This window comes from Crassostrea angulata, chromosome 7 (assembly GCF_025612915.1).
Source record: "Crassostrea angulata isolate pt1a10 chromosome 7, ASM2561291v2, whole genome shotgun sequence".
Classification (NCBI taxonomy): domain Eukaryota; kingdom Metazoa; phylum Mollusca; class Bivalvia; order Ostreida; family Ostreidae; genus Magallana; species Magallana angulata.
In genome coordinates this window covers 6,060,149-6,079,275 of record NC_069117.1, presented here as the reverse complement: position 1 = coordinate 6,079,275, position 19,127 = coordinate 6,060,149, and the positions used below count along the sequence as shown (strand labels likewise).

Genomic DNA, 19,127 nt, shown 5'->3' with positions numbered 1-19,127 from the left:
ATACTAAGAATACAACTTCATAGGTTAAACAATATTAGACTTACAGTTCCAAGATCATGACCATTTCTCCAGCCTGATCGAAGGCTTCATGCAGCTGTAACAGTTTGGGATGGTGGAGTTCGTTCATCATGTCAATCTCGTGACGGACTGCCTCCTTCTCGTGGGGTTTACAACGGATCATCTTGGCCGCCCAGTTCTTGTTGGTGGCTCTCTCTATGGCTCGATGCACAACTCCAAAAGCACCTCTGTTTTAGTAAATAGTAAACCACATTTATTGAAGAATTGTTACCAGAATATATCAATAACTGAAAAGTCATGCATGTACTAATCTCTGTTATCACTGACCTGCCCAGCTCCTCACAGATGATGTACTTGCTGAGCACGTCTCCCTTGATCTTGTCAATGTTAACATCATTGCCTCTGAAGCTTGCATCATCTGTAGAGAGCAAAAAAATAAGTATATAACATCATGTGAAAATTGAAGTAAATATTCATGTACAACTTCATCAACATTTTCTGGATCGTGTCATTTTCTTACTTCTGATGTTACTTACAGAGATCATCATAGTCGACATCTGGCACAACCTCTCTGGTGACGACTTTCTCCGATTCCTCTCCGGGTTCACTGATTCCGATAAAGTTCTCAGCGAACACTCGGAACTTGTGTTCCTTGAATTCCTCCAGACATTCCACGGTGGCGTATGGTGTCTTGGTGGTCAGAGCCCGTCTCCACACTCCTGTCTGTGTGTCAAACTTCTCAATGATGTAACCAGTGACTTCTGAACCACCATCGTCTGCTGGGGGCAGCCATGACAGTTTGACAGAGAATTTAGTGATGCTCTCAATAACTGGTTTGCCTTCAGGAGGTCCTGGACGATCTGGTGAAGAAAATGGATCAATTTGAGGAAACCATTTTTAGGTTGCTTAAGATAATGCTGAAATACTGAGTGTGTTTTTTAATAATGATCAATTTGTAATTGCTTACCAATGACATGTACTGGAATGTTGACCATTTCTGATCCAACAGAATTCTCCACGAAGAACTTGTACACTCCACTGTCCTTCTTCTCCGCATCATGGATGACAAGTGTGGAGTGATGTGGATGGGTCTTGATTTCCACCTTTCTTCGAGAAGTTTCAATGACCTCTCCATCCACTGACCACGTGATCTTGGGGGCGGGGCGGCCTTTGTAAGGAACGCGGATCATAATAGCGTCACCCTTACAAATCTGTAAACCATCAAGGTATCTCTGGGACAAGTCTACGATCTTGGCTGGCACTGAAATTCAAATTATAAAATCAAAATCACCATGCTTCTAAACTGGTGTTAGAAAAAGGCAGGATTTTGGATTTATAAAATTCAGTTTAAGAAGTATCTAGAATAATGAAGTTCTTACCATTGACATCTAGGTTGGCTCTGGTTGACACGGAGCCATAGAAGTTTCGGGCATGACATTCAATGCTACCAATGTCTTCTTCTGTGACGTTTTTGATGATTACTGTGTATTTTCCACCTTCAGCTTTCTTAATCTCTGTACGTCTGGTATTGAACACCTCACGGTAGTTCTTGTACCTGTAAAATTCATTTAATTTAAGACCCATTCTCTTTAATCCATTAAATCAAAACGAAACTTTTGGATCTGAATATTGTCTCACCACGTGATGCTAGGTCTGGGCATGCCCGAGATTTGACATGTGAACTCAGCATCCTGTCCCTCGGTAATTGTCGCTGGTTCAATGTGTTTGATGATCTTGGGACCTTCAGTCACTGTTAAAAGAGAGCATGTCATTAACACATAATTTCAAACTATTAAAAACCTTATTTTTGATTGATGTCTATGTAGAGGACTGTCTCTGAATGTTCCACTGACCTATGGCCTCCTTGCAGTAGAAGGGCTCAGTGGCCGGGGAAGGCTCACCAATGCCCTCCTTGTTCTCTGCTCGGACGCGGATCTCATATTTGAGTTCTTCATAAAGGTTTTCAATTTTGTGTTTGGTTGTCTTAATTGGTGTCTTGTTGATTGGCAGCCATGTTCTGCCAGCCAGATCGGCCCTCTCCAGGTAGTAACCAGTGATGGGGGAGCCACCATCATGCTCAGGTGGCTGCCATGACAGCTCCACAAAGCGTGGACCAATGGCCAAGATTTCTGGTGCATTTGTAGGTGCTGGCGGTTTTTCTGTACAAAGAAATGTCAATATTGAAGCTGATTCCAATGATAAAAGTATTCATATTTAGAAAACCTAGAATACATGTATTAAACATTAATTTTGGAAGCTATTGTGAGAAAAAGTTAAGAAAAAATATCAAAAATAACAATTATTCAACCATTTAAAATAAAGGAGTAAAATAAATACTGATTTTATATTAGTATTATCATACCTTTTCTTCCCTTCAATTCCACAGGAGATCTTAGTTCTGTGGGTTTGCTTGTACCAGCAGCATTCTCAGCTGTTACCCTGAAGAAGAAGGCATGGCCCTCCTTGAGTCCTTTCAGGTGGTGACTCAGGACCTTGCCAGGAACACGAGCTACACGCTCCCACTCATCACTGTTAGAGAGGCGGCGCTCTATGTTATATCCAGTGATACCCTCAGGTCCACTGGCTGGGGGCTCCCAGGTCAAGGTCAGTGAAGTCTTGGTAATGTCCTTGACATGTAGAGAAGCTGGAGACATTGGGGGCTCTGTAAGGTACATAAAGTCAGCATCAAAGAAGTAAAAGTGAAGGTCACTGACAAGCAAAATAATTAATACATACTTTAAAAAACTATTACAGAAAGACAGAATATGATTGAGAATACCTAGAGCCCTCTTTGGTGTGACAGCTTCTTTGGCTTCTAGTGCAGGGCTCTTGCCATATTTGTTCTCAGCATACACCCTAAAGTAGTAATCTTTGCCCTCATTCAGTCCCAGGACAGTCAAGGTTGTTTCTCCAGACAAAGTCTTGGACACATGGACATAGCTGTGTCTCAGTCCCTCTTTCTTTTCGATGATGTAGGCAGTAACTCTTGATCCTCCATCCTCTTTGGGTGGCTTCCATTCGATGGTGACAGAGTCTCTGGTGATTTGTGTACATTTGATAGGTCCAGTTGGGGCAGCAGGAGGCCCTAAAGGTTAAGAGTAAGATTAAATTGAAATGTCCCAGGCACAGAGTTGCTTTTTATTCTGAATGACTGCATTTTGTATACATACCAAATTTACTCTTTGGTGTGACAGGTTTGTCTGTTTCCAGAGGAGAACTGACTCCAGCCTCGTTTTCAGCTGCCACACTGAAGAAGTAGTCCATGCCCTCAATCAGGTTATAACAGTCCACACTGAGTGAGCCCGGTGGGAGTCTGGCCACACGGAGCCAGCGTGGGTGTCGGGCTTCACATTTCTCCACAATGTATGATGTAATCTTAGATCCTCCGTCACTCTCTGGGGGCTTCCATGACAGTTTGACTTGATCTTCTGTAATGTCATCAACCTTCAGAGGTCCAACTGGTTTGGATGGTTTCTCTGAAACAAAAACATATACATATGAAAAGAGGATTCATATCTTGAAAAGTCTACGTTGGGTATACAGTACGTAGGGTTAAAAGTGTAGGGCATTTGCAATTTTCAAACATTAGTTTTTGAGATAAATGATAAATCACCTGGTGGTTTGCTGGATTTGATGGAGGATTCCAGCTCTACTGCCTCACTGAATCCCTCTGAGTTCTTGGCCTTCACTCTGAATCCATATTCACAGTCGGGCTCTAGGTGTTTGATGGTCGCTGAGTGTTGGTAGCTCTCCAGCTCCTTCATCTTAGTCCAGGAGCCTAGCTTGCCTTTCTTCTGTTCTAGGATGTATTTAGAAATCATTGCTCCACCATCAGACTTGGGTTTCTTCCACTGAAGGGTTACTGAGTCTTTTTCTGTGTAGGCTATTTCAAAGTTCTGGGGTTCAGATGGTTTCTCTGTTAACAGAAATGAATCACAGTGTTAGAAGTGGTCCTTTAAAACACAGCATAAAATGTACTTCATTGCTTATATGACATTAACAAACAGTACCTAGCTTTCTCTGTGGAACCACTGTCTTTTCAATGACTGCTGGCTCACTCAGTCCTTCACAGTTTTCTGCAAAGACTCTGAAGATGTAGCCGCGTCCCTCCAGAAGACTCTCCACAGTGAACCATGTCACGTCTGGTTCCACTCGCTTGATGCGGACCCAGTTCATACGGCCAGCCTCCCTGCGCTCGACAGGGTAGCCGATGATGTCAGCACCACCTGTTGAAGCAGGGGGAGACCACTCAAGAGTGGCTGAGTCATCTGTCACTTCAGTGATTTCAAAGTCCCTTGGTGCTGATGGAACATCTGTGAAAAGAAGAACTTCTGAATCAGGTTCAGTCATCAACAAAATGCTGAGTACATTGGCACCTTGGTAGGAATTTGACTTACCAACAAGGCTCTTGGCCTTCACAGCGTCAATGAGTTCAATGGGTTCACTGACACCGACTTTGTTCTCAGCATAGATTCTGAAGTTGTAGTCATGTCCTTTGATTAGTCCTGTCAGTGTGGTGCTGGTAGCATTAGGTGGAACCTTGGTGGCTCTCTTCCAGCCTCCCCACTGTAGATCCAGTTTGTCCAGGACATAGCTGGTCAGTGGGCTGCCACCATCATCCTTTGGTGGTTGCCAAGACAGAGTGATGGAGTCTTTGGTGATGTCAGCGGCTCGCAGTGGGCCCTGAGGAGCACTTGGGACCTCTGTAATCAATTACAATACATGGTTTAAAAAGCATTTTACTTTATTTCATTACATGACAAAATTTTACTATTGATACACAAAACTCACCAGGAAGTCTGATAGGAACAATTGATTCATCCAACTTGGTGTCTTTTCCTCGGCCAACCTCGTTTTCAGCAACCACTCTGAACTGGTATTCTTTGCCCTCTTGGAGGTCAGACAAAGTCTTGGTGGTAGATTTGGGGGACACCTCTGCCAGTGGGGACCAGTCTCCAGTCTCCTCCTTGGCCTCAATGATGTATTTCTTGAGTGGTGCCCCTCCGTCATCCACTGGTGGTTGCCATGTCAGGGTGACGGACTCTGGGGTGATACTGCTGGCTCTGACTCTTCCCGAGGGAGCACCTGGTTTTACTGAACAAAACATTTTTTGTGAGCTGAATTTTTTCTATCGATTGAAAATAATACAATGCTTTTTATTCAAGAAAGACAGGTATAGTCTTATCGAGAACTTAAAGATTTGAAGACTAAAATATGAAAACATGCCTATACCATTTTTTAGTTAATTGCCTTATTAAGTATTTCAGTAAGATTGGCCGTACCTGGCACTCTCCTAGGAGTGATCGGTTCCTTTGTTTCAAGGTAAGGTCCTTGTCCCTCAATGTTCTCAGCAGACACTCGGAACAAGTACTCCACGTTTTCTATTAGTTTATCTGTGGTCAGTGTCAGTACATTGGGTCGCGGTGTCTCCACCTGTACCCAGGCTGAGCGGCGTGTGTCACGGCGTTCCACAATGTACCGCTTGATAGGTTGGCCTCCATCCTCCTTTGGTGCTTTCCAGCTGAGGGTGGCTGAGCTGGCTGTTATGTCGGACACCTTCAGGGGTCCAATGGGGGCAGATGGCACAGCTTCAAAGAATAAAACCATCAATGCAATTTCGTCTTAACTTAAATAATTACTCAGAAAGTATATGTGTTAAAGTTTTTGTTAGTTATCAAAAAATAGGAAGAACTTACTGTAAGGATGTTTCGGCACCAGTGGTTTGTCTGATGTCAATGGCTGAGACAGACCCACTTTGTTCTGGGCCCTGACCTGTATGAAGTATTCAGTGTTTTCAAGCAGATACTGGAGTTTACAGGATTGGGCCTTGGGACCCAGTTTCTCAACTTGGGTGTATGTGGTTTTTCTTGCCTCTCTCTTCTCCACAATATAGTGGGTGATTGAGCTTCCACCATTGTCTTTTGGTGGTTTCCATGACACCACTGCAGTTGTCTTGGTGATCTCTGAGAATTCCAAGGGTCCAGTGGGGGGTGAAGGTACCTCTGCAATTTTTTATTTGTACATGGTGTCAAATCAACAAAGCATTAATGTACTTCAAAACATGTTAGCATCAAAAGCAATCGAAGATCCACACAAAAACATACCTGGTGGCTTGATAGGCGTCACTTCATCTGACATCAATGGTTCACTGCTGCCAACTTGGTTGACAGCACTGACTCTGAAGTGATATCGCTGGTCAGTTATAAGGTCTCTGACCTTGACCTTTGTTGTATAACGGTCACAGGTCATGACTGTCGCCCAGTTCTTTTTGTCAGTGGTTAACTCAATCTTGTAGCTCTGAATTGGTGATCCACCATCACTTCTGCTGGCAGACCATTCCATGGTCAGGCTTGTTGCCAGAACATCAGAGAATTTGATTGGTCCAGTAGGTGTCTCAGGGGCTTCTGTGTCAATAATGAAGCATATACATGAATCATAAAATCACCAAACTTCAAAATTTCATGATTAAATCTTTTTCATATTTTACATTGAAGATTTGTAAAAACAGACTGCGTACCAGGTTCTTTGACAAGTTTGACTGGTTCTGACATTTCCACTGCTGGACTGGTTCCCTCCTCATTGGTGGCAGTCACCTTGAAGTAGTACTCTTTCTCGAGCTGTAATTTCTCCACCACATATTTAGTGACTGGGGCTTTCACTGTGGCCTCCTTGGTGAAGGAGCCATATTTCTTGTCCCTGCGTTCCAGTGTATAGAACTTGATGGGAAGTCCACCATCACTAGATGGCATCTGCCACTGAATGGTGACAGATGAGCTGGTGATGTTTGTAGCTTGGAGATTTCTTGGTGCAGATGGTGCCTCTGATAAAACAGAATCAACTAAAGTGTGTAAACCTCAGGTTAAAACTCTGAAGATACAAATACAAATTTGAAATAATAATGGATTGTGTTAAAATTTTCTATCAATATATGATAACAACGTACTGTATGGGCTCTCTGGTTTGAAGCCTTTTCCTGCTTCAAGTGGTTTAGACTGACCCACTTTGTTCTCTGCCAGAACTCTGACAAAGTACTCCTGCCCCTCCTTGAGGCGGGTCAGGTCAAAGGTTAGTTGGTCAGCGGGAACCTTCTCCACAAGGGAAAATGAGGTTTTCCAGCTCTCTCTGATCTCAATAACATAGCTGGTGATGGGGGATCCTCCATCGGAGGGGCTTGGCTTCCAGGAGATGGAGGCTGAGGTCTTGTTGATGTTGGATACAACCAGTGGGCCCTCTGGGGCATCAGGCACATCTGTACAAGATTCAAATTATTACATTTTATAAACACTTCAACAAAAAAGTCTGGACTTCTCGATAAAACAAATACGAAGGAAAACATTTTGTATACTGTATATTTGGCAACCCACGGACATTGACCCCCACAAATAAAAATGTTTCCACAGTATTTAACATATAACATAATCAAAATCAACTTATGAATTTTGACAAAATGCCCCCCTCCAAAGAAGAAAAACAATTTTGATTCATTCCATAGCACACTACACCTACCGCTGGGTTTAGCTAGTCGCACTGGCTCCCTTGTCACAGCTTTATCACTTTCTCCAACATCATTTTCAGCTGAGACAGCAAAGAAAAAGTTTTTCTCAAATTCAAGTTTGTCAATGACTGTCTTCGTTATAAAGTGTTCCACTGTGGTGACCTTCACCCAATTATCGGTCATTTCCACGCGGCGCCAGATAATGTAGCGACGGAGCCTGGATCCACCATCAGATTTTGGCTTGCTCCACTCCACAGTGACAGAGTTTTTATCCGTGATTACAACATTGAGTTGCTCTGGTCGTGATGGGGCAGCTGAAAACAATGTCGTTATGATTATTAAAAAAGATTTAACAATTCGGTTTGTAAGCGACAACATAAATATTAATTTCAGGTCTAGAAGATTTGAGTTATGGAACAAAAACTGTCTTGAGTTGGATTTTCAATAAATTACCACATTTTGTATATATCACTTACTGAGATCTCTCTTTGGTTTAGCTGACTTGTCTGAGGTGAGAGGTGGACTCTGGCCCTCCTCATTGATGGCAAACACCCTGAAGACATACTCGTTGTCTGTGGTCAGGTTACTGACAGTGTAGCTGGTGATGTTGGCCTTTACTTCCTCTACTTTGTTCCAGAAAGATCTCCTTGTGTCTCTTATTTCAATCAGGTATTTTGTCAGTTTTGATCCACCATCAGATTTGGGTGGCTTCCAGGAAAGATCAGCAGAGTTCAGGGTCACATTGGAAATCTCTAGTGGTCCCTCTGGTGCACTTGGAGGATCTGTAATATAGTATGAAGTAATATAGTATGAAAATGAATAATTGTAAGACACCTGTACTTAACTCAAATCAATGAAAAATTTTAAGATGTAAACTGTCCACTTACTGAATGGACTCTTCAGGAGCACCGATGTGTCCATTTCCAAAGGTTCACTGAATCCGGCACTGTTCTCTGCAAACACCCTGAAGTAGTACTCTGCATTCTCATTCAGGTTCTGGATGCACAGAGTGGTGATGTCTGGAGTCAGTTTATCCACCTTTTTCCACATGGTCTTCCTGGCTTCTTTGAGTTCCACCACATAGCCTTTGAGTGGTAATCCACCATCACTTTGTGGAGGCTTCCATTCAATGGTGGCTGATGTCTTCTGTATATCACTGACTTTAATTGGTCCAGTGGGTTTGGATGGTGGGCCTGTGAACAAATAATAAAAATGTTATTCAATCAAAGCCATTCTCTTGTATATACCAGTAATTCTTGTAACAGATGGCATGCTTAATGTTAACCTTACCAGTTGGTTTTCCCAGTTTTGTTGGTTGAGAAGTTTCTGCCTTCTCACTTTCACCAATATCATTTTCAGCAGACACTGCAAAGAAGTAGTTCTTTTCAAACTCCAGCTTCTCAATGACTGCCTTGGTTGTGAACTGTTCCACTGATGTGACCTTGACCCATTTGTCTGTCATTTCAATCCTCTGGTAAATGATGTATCTGCGGATTCTTGAGTCACCATCAGAGCTTGGTTTCATCCATTCCACAGTGACTGAGTTTTTCTCAATGACTGTCACTCGCACCTTTTCAGGTGGAGATGGAGCACCTACAAAAATTAAGTAACATAAATATAGAGCTAGTTTTCCATACAGCAAACATTCATTTTATAAATACATTTATTCATTCTAAGCCTATTACCATTAACATGCCTAAATATCACAAGTGTACAAGAATGAAACAAACAAATAAAATATCATCTTAGTTGTATTTGAATGATTCAGAGTGACACTTACTGAGTTTCTTGGTAGGTTTAGCAGACTTGTCTGAGGTCAAGGGTGGACTTTGACCTTCAGCATTGATTGCAGTCACCCTGAACACATATTCTGTGTCCAGGTTCAGGTTTTCCACTGTGAATTTGGTCACATTAGGTTTGACCTCTTTACACTTGTTCCAGAAGGACCTCCTGACATCCTTCATTTCTATCAGGAAGCCTGTGAGAGGAGATCCACCATCAGACTTGGGAGCTTTCCAGCTCAACTCAGCAGAGTTCAGGGTCACATTGGAAATATCAAGTGGTCCCTCAGGGGCACTTGGAGCCTCTGCAATGTCAAAAAAGAAACATTAACACATGTTCTGGTGCCTTAAGAAACCTAAATAAAATTGTTTTCTATATTCATACCAGAGCAACTTACTGAATTGACTGGTTGGGGTAATGGTTTCTGATTCCAAAGGCTTAGATTTTCCTACAGCATTCTCTGCAATGATTCTAACACTGTATTGCTGGTTTTCTTTCAGTCTGGTCAGATCAAAGGTCAGCTGATCAGCTGGCACCTTGCCCACTTGGATGTAAGATTTAAATGAGTCCTTCAACTCAATGATGTAGTGTTTGATTGGTGAGCCTCCATCTGACTTGCTTGGTTTCCATGACACTGTGGCTGAGTTCTTGCTGAGGTTGGACATTTCGACTGGGCCTTCAGGTGAAGATGGGGTGTCTAAAGAGAAACACTCATTTTACATAGCAAATTCTCATCACTTCTTTAATCAAATGTTTAAATGTGTAAAGGAATACTTAGTCTAACCATGAAACTCAGATTTCATAAAAAAGGCATACCACTTGGTTTTTCTAGTTTTGTAGGTTGGCTTGTTTCTCCTTTGTCACTCTCTCCAATGTCATTCTCAGCAGATACTGCAAAGAAGTAGTTTTTCTCAAATTCCAGTTTGTCCACAATGGCCTGGGTCAGGAATTGTTCCACTGTTGTGACTTTGATCCACTTCTCTGTCATTTCAATCCTCTTGTAGATGATGTAGCGTCTGATTCTTGATCCACCGTCTGAGGATGGTTTGGACCATTCTAAGGTCACATTGTCTTTGTCACTCTTAGTAACCTTGACTTTTTCAGGTTTTGATGGAGCAGCTAAAAAGATAAAAAACAGTTCTGTTAAGACCCATATTGAAAATGGTTAAAATCAATTCAATTTTATAGGAAAGAATATGTGTTGAACTTACAGAGAGATTTTGTTGGCTTGGCTGTTTTGTCTGAGGTAAGAGGTAGACTCTGTCCCTCCTCATTGATGGCACTGACTCGGAAGGTGTATTCCTTATCAAGAACCAATTTTTCCACAGTGAATTTAGTAACAGTTGGTTTAGTTTCTCCACATTTGCTCCAGTAAGATTTGCTCTTTTCTTTCATTTCTATCAGGTAGCCAGTTAATTTGGATCCACCATCAGATTTTGGAGGTTTCCATGAGAGGTCAGCTGAGTTCAAGGTCACATTTGAAATGTCAAGGGGACCTTCAGGACAACTTGGTTTTCCTATAAAATTAAAGTTACAAGGTAAAAAAAAATCTTTAAAACTTACCCATGCTCATTACAATTTTTACCTATTGAACTCTGATCTTACCAAATGGACTCTTTATGAGGACAGTTTTGTCCATTTCCAGAGGTTCACTGAATCCGGCACTGTTCTCTGCAAACACCCTGAAGTAGTACTCTGCATTCTCATTCAGGTTCTGGATGCACAGAGTGGTGATGTCTGGAGTCAGTTTATCCACCTTCTTCCACATGGTCTTCCTGGCTTCTTTGAGCTCCACCACATAGCCCTTGAGTGGTAATCCACCATCACTTTGTGGAGGCTTCCACTCAATGGTGGCTGATGTCTTCTGTATATCACTGACTGTGATTGGTCCAGTGGGTTTGAATGGTGGGCCTTGAATAGTTTCAAATATGTCAAAATCTGCTCTAGCCTCTATTGGATTTTTATTTTTCTTCAAAATCTATCATCAAAAATATATTTTGTTTCTATATCAACTTACCAGATGGTTTTTCCAGTTTTGTTGGTTGAGAAGTTTCTGCCTTCTCACTTTCACCGATATCATTTTCAGCAGACACTGCAAAGAAGTAGTTCTTTTCAAACTCCAGCTTCTCAATGACTGCCTTGGTAGTGAACTGTTCCACTGATGTGACCTTGATCCATTTGTCTGTCATTTCAATCCTCTTGTATATGATATATTTGCGGATTCTTGATCCACCATCTGATGCTGGCTTTGTCCATTCTATTGTTACCGAGTCTTTCTCTGTCTTTGTCACACTGACCTTTTCAGGTGCTGGTGGTACACCTAGTAAAACAGATACCATTAAATATTTTAATATTCTGACACTGAAATAAAAAAGAATTATTAAACATTTTAACAGATATCTTTTAAAATAAAAACAATATCTTACTGAGTTTCTTGGTAGGTTTAGCAGACTTGTCTGAGGTCAAGGGTGGACTTTGACCTTCAGCATTGATTGCAGTCACCCTGAACACATATTCTGTGTCCAGGTTCAGGTTTTCCACTGTGAATTTGGTCACATTAGGTTTGACCTCTTTACACTTGTTCCAGAAGGACCTCCTGACATCCTTCATTTCTATCAGGAAGCCTGTGAGAGGAGATCCACCATCAGACTTGGGAGCTTTCCAGCTCAACTCAGCAGAGTTCAGGGTCACATTGGAAATATCAAGTGGTCCCTCAGGGGCACTTGGAGCCTCTGTGATGTCAGAAAAAGAAACATTAACACATGTTCTGGTGCTTTGTAAGTAAACTATTGAAATTGTTTTCTCTATTCATATCTGAGCTTCTTACTGAATTGACTTGTTGGGGTAATGGTTTCTGATTCCAAAGGCTTAGATTTTCCTACAGCATTCTCTGCAATGATTCTAACACTGTATTGCTGGTTTTCTTTCAGTCTGGTCAGATCAAAGGTCAGCTGATCAGCTGGCACCTTGCCCACTTGGATGTAAGATTTAAATGAGTCCTTCAACTCAATGATGTAGTGTTTGATTGGTGAGCCTCCATCTGACTTGCTTGGTTTCCATGACACTGTGGCTGAGTTCTTGCTGAGGTTGGACATTTCGACTGGGCCTTCAGGTGAAGATGGGGTATCTAAAGAGAAACAGTCAATTCCTTTATTAGAGTATTAACCACTACTTTTAAAATTGTCTGTAAGTATATGTAAAGAAATACTTTTCATGAAAATGAATTTAATTTATTCACATACCACTTGGTTTTTCTAATTTTGTAGGTTGACTTGTTTCTCCTTTGTCACTCTCTCCAATGTCATTTTCGGCAGATACTGCAAAGAAGTAGTTCTTCTCAAATTCCAGTTTGTCCACAATGGCCTGGGTCAGGAATTGTTCCACTGTTGTGACTTTGATCCACTTCTCTGTCATTTCAATCCTCTTATAGATGATGTAGCATCTGATTCTTGATCCACCATCTGAGGATGGTTTGGACCATTCTAAGGTCACATTGTCTTTGTCAGTCTTAGTAACCTTGACTTTTTCTGGTTTAGATGGAGCAGCTAAAATGAAAAGAAAAACCAATTTTATTTACAGTTCTGAATAAGTTAAGCAAATCAGATTAAGTTAAGAAGTGAGAAATTATGTTATTAAGAACTTACAGAGAGATTTTGTTGGCTTGGCCGTTTTGTCTGAGGTAAGAGGTAGACTCTGTCCCTCCTCATTGATGGCACTGACTCTGAAGACATACTCATTGCCCTCAATCAGTTTAGCCACTGTAAAGTTTGTCACATCTGGTTGAATCTTTCCACATTTGCTCCAGAAGGATTTCTTGACATCCTTCATTTCAATGAGATATCCTGTGATTTTTGATCCACCATCAGACTTTGGAGGTTTCCATGACAGCTCTGCTGAGTTCAGAGTCACATTAGCAATGGTGAGGGGGCCCTCTGGTGCACTAGGTTTGTCTGTTGTACAAAGAAACATCAGAATCAGATCTACAGGACATGGAGGTCTAGGGAACGGTTAAACATGCTAACATTGTTAGGGATGACCAGCTTTGATCTGTTCAATATTAGCATACTTCAAAATATGGGACAAAGAATGAAGCTGATTTTACTGTTTAAAACACTGTTTAACAGTTTACTGGTGTCTACACTTACCAAATGGACTCTTTATGAGGACAGTTTTGTCCATTTCCAGAGGTTCACTGAATCCGGCACTGTTCTCTGCAAACACCCTGAAGTAGTACTCTGCATTCTCATTCAGGTTCTGAATGCACAGAGTGGTGATGTCTGGAGTCAGTTTATCCACCTTCTTCCACATGGTCTTCCTGGCTTCTTTGAGCTCCACCACATAGCCCTTGAGTGGTAATCCACCATCACTTTGTGGAGGCTTCCACTCAATGGTGGCTGATGTCTTCTGTATATCACTGACTGTAATTGGTCCAGTGGGTTTGGATGGTTTGCCTATAATTAATATTATTTAAATATGATAAAATCCCTGACTTAACTTCAAAAGGTAAGGCAGCTTGCATACTGATTTACACTGTGAGACTTACCCTTTGCTTTGGTTGGTGTGATGACCTCTGATTCTAATTGCTGGCCTGTTCCCACTTTGTTGATAGCACACACTCTGAACTTGTAGTCTTTTCCTTCCTTCAGATTCTTCGCTGTGTACTCCTTGCTGAATTTATCCAATGTGTCAAGATCTGACCAATCAGCGTTGTCTTGAGAGACCTGGATTTTGTATCCAGTGATTGGATTTCCACCATCATCCTTCGGAGCCTTCCAGGCTAGACTGACAGAATCTGATCCAAGGTCCTTCACAGAGAGAGGGCCAACTGGCTTCTCGGGTGCAGCTAGATCCAAAGCAAGTTATTTCATTAAACATTGTGTATCTAATATCATCATAGTGTCAGGATGTACCTGGCAATACATGATAAAATTCAAATAACCTTTCAATCAATAAATACAGATGTATTATTGAGTTAGTGGTGTTAGAGAAGAAAGAAGACGAATATTCAACAATCACATAATTCTAGAATAGATACATTGCAGCTAAAAATATGATGTTGACAATGATTTATAAACACAAGTTAAATGGAAAGCATTATAAGCATAAGCTACATATAAAGCTGTTAGCACCTGGCTCCCTGCACGGTATCACCCCCTCCACAGACATCAGAGGTTCGCTCGAGCCCTCCTCATTCTCAGCGTACACTCTAAACAAGTACTCATTTCCCTCCACCAGATTCTGTATGCAGTAGCTAGTGATGCCTGGTTTTACAGCGTCGACTCTCAACCAGGACGTGAATCGTCGATCACGACGTTCTATCACGTAGGATGTGATTGGGAGACCCCCATCATCCACGGACGCCTTCCATGAGATGGTCACTGAGGTCTGAGTTATCTCAGTGATCTTCAGTGGTCCCTCAGGAGTGGATGGTACAGCTAGAAGGTTAGTGGTAGCAGAGACATAGAACAATAAGCCAGCAGTCTGATTACAACGTTAGGTATCAGAAGGCAAAGCTCATTAACTGTACACATGTACTTGAAGCAAGTGATAATTATAATTCAAGTCTGTATCTAAAGACAGTTGGCTTTTAATTGCAATAAATTGTATGTTAAGAAGCAGAGAGGAAAGCCATTTTCAAGAGCAAATTTAGCATGTAATGATCATTTTATTAATTCATTATCACATGTTAAAAGCAACATAAGAAGACAGAGGGTCTTTAATTCAACTAAATGCACTGTATTATGATTTGTATTAAAGAATAGCAAATTTAACAAAAGACGATGTTAGTCACTGACAATGACACAATATACAGTGATGACAGATTTTAACATTAGTGAGCACAATGTACTTACAGAAAGGACTCTTTGGTGTGACTGAGGTCTCCAACTCCAGGAACTCAGACTGCCCTATCTTGTTCTCAGCACAAACTCTGAAGAAGTACTCCTGACCTTCCTTCAGACGTTTGACCGTGAGTTCACAGACCCCTGGACGAGTCGTGTCCACCTCCACCCAGGAGGATTTCCAGCTCTCCCTTTTCTCCACTCTGTAACCTGTGATTGGAGAGCCTCCATCTGATTGGCTGGGTTTCCAGGTCAAGGTTAACTCTGTCTTTTGGATATCCTTGGCTACAAATGGTTTTTCTGGCATAGATGGTTTTCCTAAAACAAAAATGAAAATTATCAAAAGGTTCAGTGAATACAGGAACAAAGTTTCTGTGATAAAATAGTTTTGAGATGAGTTCATGCATAACAGTTTTTTTCACAGCGTACCTTTTGGTTTGACAGTTTTGACTGGTTTGTCTGCCTCACACATTTTTCCAACTCCTGCCTCATTTTCTGCAGCAATAGCAAAGTTGTATGCTACACCCTCTTTGAGGCCTGAGACAGAGAAGTGGTTGTCAAAACTCTTGACAGTGGCCACCTCCTGCCAGTCCCCTGGGGTGGTGCATTGGTAGATGTGATATGTCTTGACCTTAGAGCCACCATCTCTGGATGGGGCCTTCCAGTCGAGTTCCACAAAGTCCTCTCCAACCTTTGGTACCTTGATGGATACAGGTGGACCCGGTGGTGCTGAAATATTAGTAATCATTGACATTATCATTAGGACTTCCTGAAACTATTATCAAGGTTTTACAGAACAATGTGATGCATTCTTTAAGTACAAATGTAACAGATATTTACATATATCCTTTGTGATTTTTGTTGCCTCCTGAGTCTGTAGGGGAGAGCCTGCTCCCTCTTTGTTGAGAGCAGTGACTCTGAAGAAATACTCATTGTCAATGTCTAGATCTGGGACAGTGTATGATGTCTGTGCTGGTTTCAGGTCTGCCACTTTCTTCCAGGCAGTGCGGCGGCTATCACGGACCTCCAGGAGGTACCAGGTCAGGGGCAGGCCACCATCACTCTCAGGCGGCTTCCAAGAAACACTAGCTGTCTTCTCTGTGACATCAGAAACAGATAGAGGTCCAACAGGAGTGGATGGTTTACCTACAAGCAGTAAAACAATTCTCTATAGGACATAATTAGGGGAAAAGATAAAGTCTGACAATATGTTAGATGAAATAATTTTTTTTTGTCCTGCAAAGATTAATAAATTTATTTCTTGACTATCAAAAACAAACAAAGATATAAAGATTTCATACCAAATGGACTCTTTGCTGTAACAGGAGACTCTGATTCCAGGGGTTTACTGGATCCCTTCTTGTTGACTGCGCTCACTCTGAACATGTAATCAGATCCCTCCTGAAGTTTGTCCACTACACAAGATGTCTTGTTAGCAGGTACTTTGGTAACTGGGGCCCATGTGTTTCTCTTAGTGTCGCGTTTCTCAATGACATACTCAGTGAGTGGAGATCCTCCATCACTTTCTGGTGGCTGCCAGGACAGAGTGACAGAATCCTTGTTGATATCTGAGGTTGTTATTGGTCCTAGGGGCTTACTTGGAGCTTCTGCTGGCTTCTTGATGGACACTGGTTTAGACACCAAAGGCTGGCTTGGTCCTACTTTGTTGACAGCAGAAACCCTGAAGGTATAGTCTTTGCCATCTTCTAGATTTTGTGCTTTGTACTTATTTGAGAGTTTGTCCACCGTTCCAAGTTTGTTCCAGTTTTCATTGTCTGTAGAGGCTTCAATAAGGTATTCAGTGATAGGTGAACCTCCATCTTGATCTGCAAGTTTCCAGGTCAGAGCGGCAGAGGATCCAGTCACATCACTGATGTTAAGTGGACCTCTAGGTACACTGGGTGCTTCGACTCCCTTCTGGGGTCTGACTGGTTCTCCCTCCAACGGTGGACTGGTTCCCTCTTCATTTACAGCCATTACTCTGAAGTAGTAGTCATTTCCAACCACCAAGTTCTGAACAGCGTAGCTGGTGATATCTGGGCTGACTTTGTCCACTGGGGCCCAGCTGGTGCGCTTTGTGTCTCTCCTTTCTAGGACATATTCCTTCAGAGGGAGTCCTCCATCTGAGGCAGGAGCTCTCCAGCTGATTGTCACGGACTTGTCAGTCAGATCAGAGAACTGCATTGGACCCTGAGGGGCAGATGGTGCAGCTAGAAAAAACCCATACAAGATTATTTGTATTGCTTCAAGACAACATCTACCAAAAGTATTAAACACAACATAATATTAAATAAGCACTCATTAGTTATCATTTGTTACATACTGTATGGGCTCTTTGGAATGACTCCATCTGAGGTCAGAGGTTCTGATTTTCCCACACTGTTCTCTGCAATGACTCTGAAGAAATACTCCTTTTCTGTCTTGAGTTTCTGTACACAGTAGCTGGTGATGTCTGGGGTCACCTTGGTGACGGAGGTCCAGGATCCATACTTAGAGTCTCTCATCTCAACATAGTAAGTAGTCAGAGGAGATCCACCATCATTCTTGCTTGGTTTCCAAGCTAACACCAAAGAAGTTTTCTGGATGTCTGAGAACTTGATTGGACCAACTGGTGGTGATGGTTTTTCTGAAAGATAACATAGGTACACTTCTAGATTAATGTGTTTCAGATAAAAAAAGGCATACAATTCTCTCAGAGCTTTCCGTAGCTATTATAGTGCTTTAACAGGTCTGGGAGACATACCTGGCTTCTTCCTTGGGATGATGGAGGATTCAGTCTCAGCAGCATCACCAAGACCAGCTTTGTTCTCCGCAACAATGGCAAAGTGGTACTCTTTTCCTGTTTTGAGGTTCTTAGCTGTATACTCTGTATCATAGGGAGTGAGAGTAGCAAGGTCTTTCCATTTATCTGAGCCTTCCTCTCTCACTTTGACTTTGTAAGCTGTAACCTTTGAACCTCCATCTTCTTGAGGTGGTTTCCAGTTCAGAGTTGCACTGTTGCTCTCAACTTTCTTCACTGCTAGATTGCTTGGTGCCTTTGGTGGTGCTACAAAAGATATTTATGTCATTTTGAAAATAGTCAAATTTTTTTAACAAACTTTTTTTTGAAACCAACAACAAAGGTTTATATTGCTCACCAATAGGCTTTTCGGGTCTGACTGTTTCCAAGGATTCAAGAGGTTGACCTTGACCTTCCTCATTAACAGCAATGACCCTAAAGTAATATTCATTTCCAGTCAAGAGTTTGTCAGCTACAAAGAATGTTTTGTCAGCTGACACATCCCCTGCCTTGGACCAGGTGGTCCTCTTGGCGTCCCTGTACTCAATGACATAGTTTGTTACTGGGGCTCCACCGTCCTTAGCTGGAGGTTGCCAGTTCAAAGTCACTGATTCATTTGTTATGTCCGAGAATGTGATTGGTCCAGTTGGTTTTTCCGGTTTATCTATAATATACATACAACATTCAAGTTGACTATTTCAAATAACATGCATATTATTATTATCTGGTCATTCAAGAAGATTTTTTTACTTTTCAACATTTACATGCATCATCAAACTTTAATGTCTGATATTAAATAAGTTCCATTATTTACCAAAGAGACTCTTAGGTTTGATGGTAGCTTCAGTCTCGAGATACTCTCCATTTCCCAGTTTGTTGATAGGTGTGATTCTGAAGGAGTAATCAGCCCCTTCTGTCAGTCCTGTCACCTGGAACTCTGTCAGTTCAGGCGAGATCTTGTCTACCTTAGTCCATGGTCTACGTCCCTCGCGTTTCTCCACCAGGTATCCAGTGAGGGGGGAACCTCCATCATGAGTCGGGGGCTTCCAGGACAGCTTGGCAGACGTCTTGTTAATGTCGCTGACTTCTATTGGGCCAATTGGTTTTGATGGAGGACCTAATCAGATTGAAGAATAATCATATAACTCAGTTACCCTCATTCAATTACCAAGCTTTGAAATTGTAAAATACATATACAACAATAGAGAGTTCT

The 19,127-nt window shown here is 41.8% G+C and overlaps 1 protein-coding gene across 5 annotated transcripts in view; it reads right to left on the bottom strand.

Moving 5' to 3' along the window:
- The window catches only part of LOC128191973 (titin-like), a 259,892-nt gene that overhangs the window by 69,412 nt on the left and 171,353 nt on the right, over positions 1-19,127 (bottom strand). For all 5 annotated transcript variants that reach the window (XM_052864366.1, XM_052864367.1, XM_052864369.1 and 2 more), the window contains 44 exons: positions 18,729-19,031; positions 18,273-18,578; positions 17,879-18,181; positions 17,459-17,761; positions 16,437-17,345; positions 15,976-16,281; positions 15,565-15,864; positions 15,148-15,453; positions 14,425-14,730; positions 13,839-14,138; positions 13,441-13,746; positions 12,940-13,245; positions 12,538-12,840; positions 12,123-12,422; positions 11,722-12,027; positions 11,313-11,615; positions 10,901-11,206; positions 10,507-10,812; positions 10,112-10,414; positions 9,693-9,992; positions 9,294-9,599; positions 8,804-9,106; positions 8,401-8,706; positions 7,990-8,295; positions 7,525-7,827; positions 6,962-7,267; positions 6,536-6,838; positions 6,123-6,422; positions 5,715-6,020; positions 5,301-5,606; positions 4,810-5,112; positions 4,416-4,721; positions 4,029-4,331; positions 3,632-3,934; positions 3,189-3,494; positions 2,798-3,103; positions 2,381-2,680; positions 1,872-2,177; positions 1,657-1,768; positions 1,398-1,573; positions 986-1,279; positions 555-878; positions 346-436; positions 45-245 (listed from right to left, as the gene is read on the bottom strand). In XM_052864366.1, the coding sequence (XP_052720326.1) occupies positions 45-245; positions 346-436; positions 555-878; positions 986-1,279; positions 1,398-1,573; positions 1,657-1,768; positions 1,872-2,177; positions 2,381-2,680; positions 2,798-3,103; positions 3,189-3,494; positions 3,632-3,934; positions 4,029-4,331; positions 4,416-4,721; positions 4,810-5,112; positions 5,301-5,606; positions 5,715-6,020; positions 6,123-6,422; positions 6,536-6,838; positions 6,962-7,267; positions 7,525-7,827; positions 7,990-8,295; positions 8,401-8,706; positions 8,804-9,106; positions 9,294-9,599; positions 9,693-9,992; positions 10,112-10,414; positions 10,507-10,812; positions 10,901-11,206; positions 11,313-11,615; positions 11,722-12,027; positions 12,123-12,422; positions 12,538-12,840; positions 12,940-13,245; positions 13,441-13,746; positions 13,839-14,138; positions 14,425-14,730; positions 15,148-15,453; positions 15,565-15,864; positions 15,976-16,281; positions 16,437-17,345; positions 17,459-17,761; positions 17,879-18,181; positions 18,273-18,578; positions 18,729-19,031 (13,357 nt within the window). The remainder of the gene's footprint in view (positions 1-44; positions 246-345; positions 437-554; positions 879-985; positions 1,280-1,397; positions 1,574-1,656; positions 1,769-1,871; positions 2,178-2,380; positions 2,681-2,797; positions 3,104-3,188; positions 3,495-3,631; positions 3,935-4,028; positions 4,332-4,415; positions 4,722-4,809; positions 5,113-5,300; positions 5,607-5,714; positions 6,021-6,122; positions 6,423-6,535; positions 6,839-6,961; positions 7,268-7,524; positions 7,828-7,989; positions 8,296-8,400; positions 8,707-8,803; positions 9,107-9,293; positions 9,600-9,692; positions 9,993-10,111; positions 10,415-10,506; positions 10,813-10,900; positions 11,207-11,312; positions 11,616-11,721; positions 12,028-12,122; positions 12,423-12,537; positions 12,841-12,939; positions 13,246-13,440; positions 13,747-13,838; positions 14,139-14,424; positions 14,731-15,147; positions 15,454-15,564; positions 15,865-15,975; positions 16,282-16,436; positions 17,346-17,458; positions 17,762-17,878; positions 18,182-18,272; positions 18,579-18,728; positions 19,032-19,127) is intronic.